The sequence below is a fragment of the Bison bison genome, unplaced genomic scaffold, assembly GCF_000754665.1.
Source record: "Bison bison bison isolate TAMUID 2011002044 unplaced genomic scaffold, Bison_UMD1.0 scf7180017864184, whole genome shotgun sequence".
Taxonomy (NCBI): domain Eukaryota; kingdom Metazoa; phylum Chordata; class Mammalia; order Artiodactyla; family Bovidae; genus Bison; species Bison bison.
The window spans coordinates 786,525-792,655 of record NW_011494756.1 but is presented as its reverse complement, the minus strand read 5'-3'; the positions used below and the strand labels follow the sequence as shown (position 1 = coordinate 792,655).

The following is a 6,131-nucleotide window of genomic DNA, read 5'->3' as shown; positions in this document are numbered from 1 at the left end:
GGGTTCGATCCCTGGGTTGGGAAGATCCCCTGGAGAAGGGAAAGGATACCCACTCCAGTATTCTGGCCTGGAGAATTCCATGGACTGTATAGTCCATGGGGTCATAAAGAGTGGGACACCACTGAGCGACTTTGACTCACTCACTCACTCATGATTTTCTTAACGATATTACCTTTTCTCTAGCTTGCTTTATTGTAAGAATACAGTATATAATACATATATAATCTGTGTGTTAATTAACTTAATGTTATTTGTGAGTTGTCTAGTCAGCAATCATCCATTAGTAGTTAAGTTTGGGGGAGTCAAAAGCTCTGCACAGATTTTTGACTGTGGGAGTGGATCAGCTCCTGTGACCCCTGTGTTGTTCAAGGATCAACTGCATACTTAAAGCAAGAAGGAAGAGAAAGTATTAAAGAAGAGAAATCAATGAAATTGAATGGAAAAACAACAGAGAAAAAGGAATGAAACATAAAGCTTGTTCTTTGAAAATATCAATAAAATTAATAAAACCTTCAGCTAAATGGATCAACAGAAAAGGAGAGAAGACATCAACTACCAATATCAAAAAATGAAAACAGGGCTATCACTAAAGACCCCACAGCTATTGAAAGAACAGCAAGGAAATACTGTGATCAACTTTATTTTCATGAATTTAACAGGTTGAACAAAATGGACCAATATTTTAAAAGACACAAATTATTAAAACTCAGTCAAGAAGGAAGAGAAACCCTAAAGGATCCCGTAACTATTAAAGTAATCGGATTTACAGCTAAAATTCTTCTGAAAAGGAAACTCCAGGACTGAATTATTTCATAGGTGAATTCCATCAAATATTTAAAGAAGAAATAGCAAATCTGTATGATCCAGAAAATAGAAAGTGGCATTCATGACTTTTATTCTTTCTTAGAGATTTTCCAAAGAAACACAAAAAGGGCATTTATTTTCTTTATGAAATAAAGCTCCTTTTATCTTGCAATTACCACATGGTTCCACTGAACCCTCTTAGAATAGGACAGATCATGGGGTCTTAGTGAGCTTGATTTAATGACACTAGCTCTATTTCATTATTCTAGGAAACATTCAATTCTTTTTCATTCATTGTTTCCAGTTATGCTAAAAAGAAAAAGGAGACTAAATAATAACAGGAAAACAAACAAAAACAGAGTCTCCTAGCAGGATGATATACTGAAAAGCATCACCACTGTTACGTTACCCCTCACTTTTCCGATTGCACTGCCCTAGGTGTAACAGCATCTTTCCGAAAGGTATAAAAGACGCCAGGGACCCCATCCTGGGGTTATGTTAGCTTTCACTGAACACAGTTGAGAACTGAGAATTCTTACTTCATGCCCAGATGGCAAAGGGGAGAAAACTGAGATCGTAAGATGTTCCACAATGATTAGATGAACCAGAAGATGATGGTGAACTGGATCATAGAAGCCAAATCTCCTGATGAGTGAGTGATTCACATCCAAGAACAGCAAGGAAATCTGTTTTCAGTCAGTCAGTCACTCATCAGGAAGGACCGGATCATACAATATTTTGTGACAAGAAGCTGGCCATCCAATTTTGCTAAGAGGATGCTTGACAGCATTCTTTCCTCTTTGATGATGTACACGCACCAAAAGGAACTTGATGTGGGTTGTCAGCAGATAAACGGACAAGGCCCGTGTGCTATAAAAAAGGTAACAGATGATGTAAACGAATCGGGTCACTGGACTAACCACTCTAACTGGTATTTACACATCTAAAGATGAAAATGCTGTGCAGTTGTGAAGCAAACAAGATGGCCTTCCTGTCTTCAACAAAGTTATGAACCTTCAAAGTTTTCAAAAGTATTGCATCTGATGATGCAGGTGGAAGGTGAAGGCCCAGAACGCAGAGGGGTCCAAGTGAGCGGGCGGGATGGCTTCTAAAAACGGGAGGCGTCCAGGTTTGGCTAGCGGAGAACAGTGAGACTGGGGGGTGAAAGAGACCAACTCTCCACACAGAGGAGGTGGCCCCAACCCACAGGCACCCTGAGTTCCAATCTCTGTCCACTGCCCATCACCTGGGTCCTTCTGGACCAGTCAGAAACTCACCTCGAGACCCCAGTTCCTTCATCTGCAAACTCAGGTAGCGATGCCTCCTTGAAGAGTTGTAGGGTATGAAAAGATACATCTTCACGAAGCACAGGTTCGGGCTCCAGCCATGGGAAGGCTTGACTTTCTAAAGCAGTGCCTTGGTTGGGTCTCAGAGCTCGGACTACACCAGAGCCTTGGGGCCCAAGCTGGTCTTCCTGCATCCAGCCTCTGCATCCACCCTCTACTCTGCAGCTGCTGAAGGATGTCTGCATGGCACAACACACCCTCTGACACACCATGGCAGAGGATTCTCTCCAGCCTGCTGACCAAGCCCCTTCTCACCCGGCCCTCCTGCAACTTCAGGCCTCCTCGCCCACTGTGCATGCCACTCTGTGCCCGCATGCTCTGCCCAGTCCCCGAGTAGGCTCTGCACTCCCTCCTCTGCGGGTCTGCAAGTGCTGCCCCCTGGCTCTGAACCAGTCTGGTAACTCGCATTGGACAAACCCCTCCTCACATCTCAAGATCTAACTGAAATGTACTTTTCCTCCTCACCTCAAGCAGGCTTGGTTTCTCCCCTCCCTGGGGCACTTCAGATATCCTTGTATTCTTCTATATCTTTCCGAAAGGTGTAAAAGACGCCAGGGACCCCATCCTGTTTTTGTACTTGTCCCGGTTCAGCCCCAAGTCCCTCAAGGAGAGTATTCATCTCATCTACCTTTGCACCACCGAGTCCTGGGGTGCTGCCCAGCTCACAGGAGACCCTCGATAAACGTGGGATGGATGAACAAATAACACAACTAAGACGGCCGAATCACGTGGATGGGAAGACTGCACTTTGTGGTTGAAATTGTCCATATCCGTTCTGCATAAATTCTCCAGAAAGTTCTTTTTGAAGGATATTTTCTTGCTTTGTTTGAATGTTAAGCAATCAAGTCTCATATTAAAGCTCCTCACAACTGGAGCAATTGGAAGCAGGTGTCCAACTCACGTGTTCCATGATTGCTTCACTTAGAAATTTCTGACACTACAGTCGTTTTCTTCCTTGCTAGCTTTTTAAGTAGAGACAAAATAAACCCAGCAAGTTCCGAAGGGAAAATTAAAGGGCAAGGTCAGCGGCCTCCGCAGCCTGCACAAGTGGCAGAGTCTGGCCCAGTGACAGGGGCTTCTAGGGGGTCCCCCTCCTGGGGAATGCCCTTGTCTGGGGGTGGGCACTTGTCTGCAGCCCCTGGGGGCTGGAGGTGCCTTAAGGGCAGAAGGGCCCAGGGATGATGTCACTACTGGGCTGAATCTCTGAGTATCAAGGGCAGCCCTGAGCTAGCAAAGTGGAGGCTAACATTTCAAAAAATATTGATATTGTACTTGTAATAATTGGTAAGGGAGAGGCTGAATGTTTCCTTCATCCATGCCTGTCAACAGATCTCAGTGGGGGAGGAGACTGTGACAGGTCCCAGGTAAGATGGGAGGCCCGTCACTACTTCAAAGAGCAGATGCCTTTACTGAGCGAAGCTGAGGAGATGAACAAGTCATGGCCCCAGCTGGACACACAGATTCTCCTACTGTGAGCGAGGCTGGCGTGGGGTGAACAGGGGTGGGGGGTGGGGAGTCCTGCCTGACAAAGGGCTGGAAGGGGTCCTTGCATCTCCCAGAGGGCTGGCACCGCTGACCCCAGGGTTTAAAAGAGACAAATATATAAGCATGTGGGTGGATTTATGCACATGGAAAAAAGAGAGGACACTTGGTTTACACCAATCACCACAAGCTGCTGTGGTGCCAGGCTTACTGCCCAAGGTAAGGACTCAGGCCTGGGGGAAGTCCGAGTGTTCTGACAAGCACCCAGCTCCGCCCTCTGCATGCGGTGCTCCCAGAGGTCTTGGAAGGCTGAGCGACACGCGTATCTACCTGGCCCTGGGTTCATAACAAAGAGAACGTACAAGTACACATGTGTATTTACGTGTAAATTAACCAGACTGGGATGACGCACAGGGAAGTACAAAAAAAAAACAAAACGATGCTCACGGGCGCCCAGATCAAGTGTATCTTCTCACTTGTCTCTGCATTTCCTAGTCTTTCTACACTGAGCGTGTGACCCTGAGAGTGGCTTTTCTTGAACTAAGGAAAAGACAGAGTGAACAGATCGGGGACGGCAGCTGCCCCGCCCCCAGCCCCGGCCCTCGGCACCGTGTGGAGCCCGCATGGACGCCGCCCCGCGCTGGCCTCTTACCTGGGCAGTCTCTGGGGCGCGTCGTCATCCGCACTGAACGACCTCTTCTCGCACAGGTTCCGAAACTCCCGGAAGTTTAACGTGATGCTGAGCCTCAGGCCGAGAAGGCCCAGGAGGCGCTCGAACTCCTCATCCTTCAGGTTGAAGAGCAGGTGCTGCAGCAGGCGGTGGAGGTCGTGCATGGTGAGGACGCCGTCCCTGTCTGTATCCATCTTAAAGAAGGCGGCGTACGGGTCCTGGAGCCGGGACACAGCGTCACAGCCCGGCCGCCGAAACCTGGGGCCGCCCTCCCCGCCCCCCCACTGCCACTCCCGCCCTGCGCTGTGGACTCATCCCCAGCAAGAGGGAAGGGCCGCGCTTCAGCTGTGGCATTTTTTGGAGATTTCCCTGCCCCGGGAGTACCCTTGCCATGGTTTGCTTTCCCAGGCCAATGATGAACTCTGTCCTCAGGCGCCCTCTTTCAGCGCTCAGAGCTCAGGAAAGGGACTGGAGCAGCTTTTCTTTCCCTCCTGTTCCTTTGCCTTCTGCGAGTGGTACTTCCAATATCGGAAGTGAAGACCGAGTATGCTGGAGCTTTCCAGCACATAAAAATCTGGTCCTCGATGTTTTTAATACGGCTTTTGGAAATGGCAGCGCCTTTCAGAAAGGCGGCTGCTGTCTACAGGAGAACCCGCGCTGAGCTGAACTCTGCCAAGGAGCTGCCCAGAGGATGGGCCCTGGTTTGATGCCTGGGCTGAAATGAAGGCCCAGCCCTCCTGCCTGAGCCCTGCCTCTGCGTCTGCAGGTCGCGCTGCGGTGACTCCCACTTTGCAGGTGAGGGAACAGAGGCCGGCAGGGAATCTGAGGCTGCAGCCGGGCTGGGGGGCTCAGGGCACATCCAGGGGGCAGGCTGCCCAGTTTCCAAGCCCGGCTCTGCCCGGTACTAGCAGAGTGACTGAGGAAAGAGACTGAACCCTGCCAGGCTTCTCACCCATCACAGAGGAGGACAGACTCACTGCCTACGGGGTCATCGTGAGGACTATGCCAAGCAGGCGAAGCGCTTAGGAGCGGACGGGTAAGTCCCATTAGGGTCTAAAACGCTGTTTGTTACTATTACTGTTGCCGGAGGTCGGACAGCGAGCGCCCAGCAGTGGGATCTGAATCGGGTCCATCTGGGCCAACACCCCCGCTCCATGGACTCTGGCTCCCTGTGTCTCGGGCTTGGAGTGCAGCCGCTGCGGCTGTCATCCCCACCCCCGGTCCCACCAGCACCTCACACGGCCCCGCCTGGGGTCTCTCCGGCCACTCTGGGGGACCTGCCTGCACCTCCGTATCCTAGGACCCTCCATAGAGGTCACATAAAGCAAGACTTGCTTTGACTCAGGTGTGAAATTAAAACCAGCTGGGGTTTTGTGGAAGACCTACTTGTACTCACTTATTCACTCACCAAAGTATGCAATCACTTCACCAACTTGTGCAATTGTTACGTTAACTACAGTGGGAGCCGACATCAAGGGCTGCCCCTGCCCCTCAGAGGTGCCACCATCCAGCAGCCTCGTCCCCGGGGGCACCACCCACTGGGACCACGGGCCTGTCTCTGCCACGGACTCCCTCCACGTCACAGCTCCCAGCCCTCACACAGCGGCCAGATGCATGTCTCCAAAGGCTTTGCAGCATCTCCCCTTGGACGTCAGCATGAGCAAGGCCCAAATCAAACTCCTGGCCCCCAGCTCATCCTCCGGGGCCTTCCAGCTCAAGAAGTGGCAGCGCCTTCCTTCAGCGGCTCAGACCACAATCCGGGGAAAGCAGCAGAATGTGCAAGGACGCAAGGGGAGGAAGGGCGCTGGCCGGAGCATGACCCAGGGTCA

At 50.7% G+C, this 6,131-nt stretch overlaps 1 protein-coding gene across 1 annotated transcript in view; it reads right to left on the bottom strand.

The window, feature by feature from the left end:
* The window catches only part of EFCAB6 (EF-hand calcium binding domain 6), a 255,659-nt gene that overhangs the window by 81,001 nt on the left and 168,527 nt on the right, over nt 1–6,131 (bottom strand). The window contains exon 20 of the mRNA XM_010843633.1: nt 4,285–4,520. Within this exon, the coding sequence (XP_010841935.1) occupies nt 4,285–4,520 (236 nt within the window). The remainder of the gene's footprint in view (nt 1–4,284; nt 4,521–6,131) is intronic.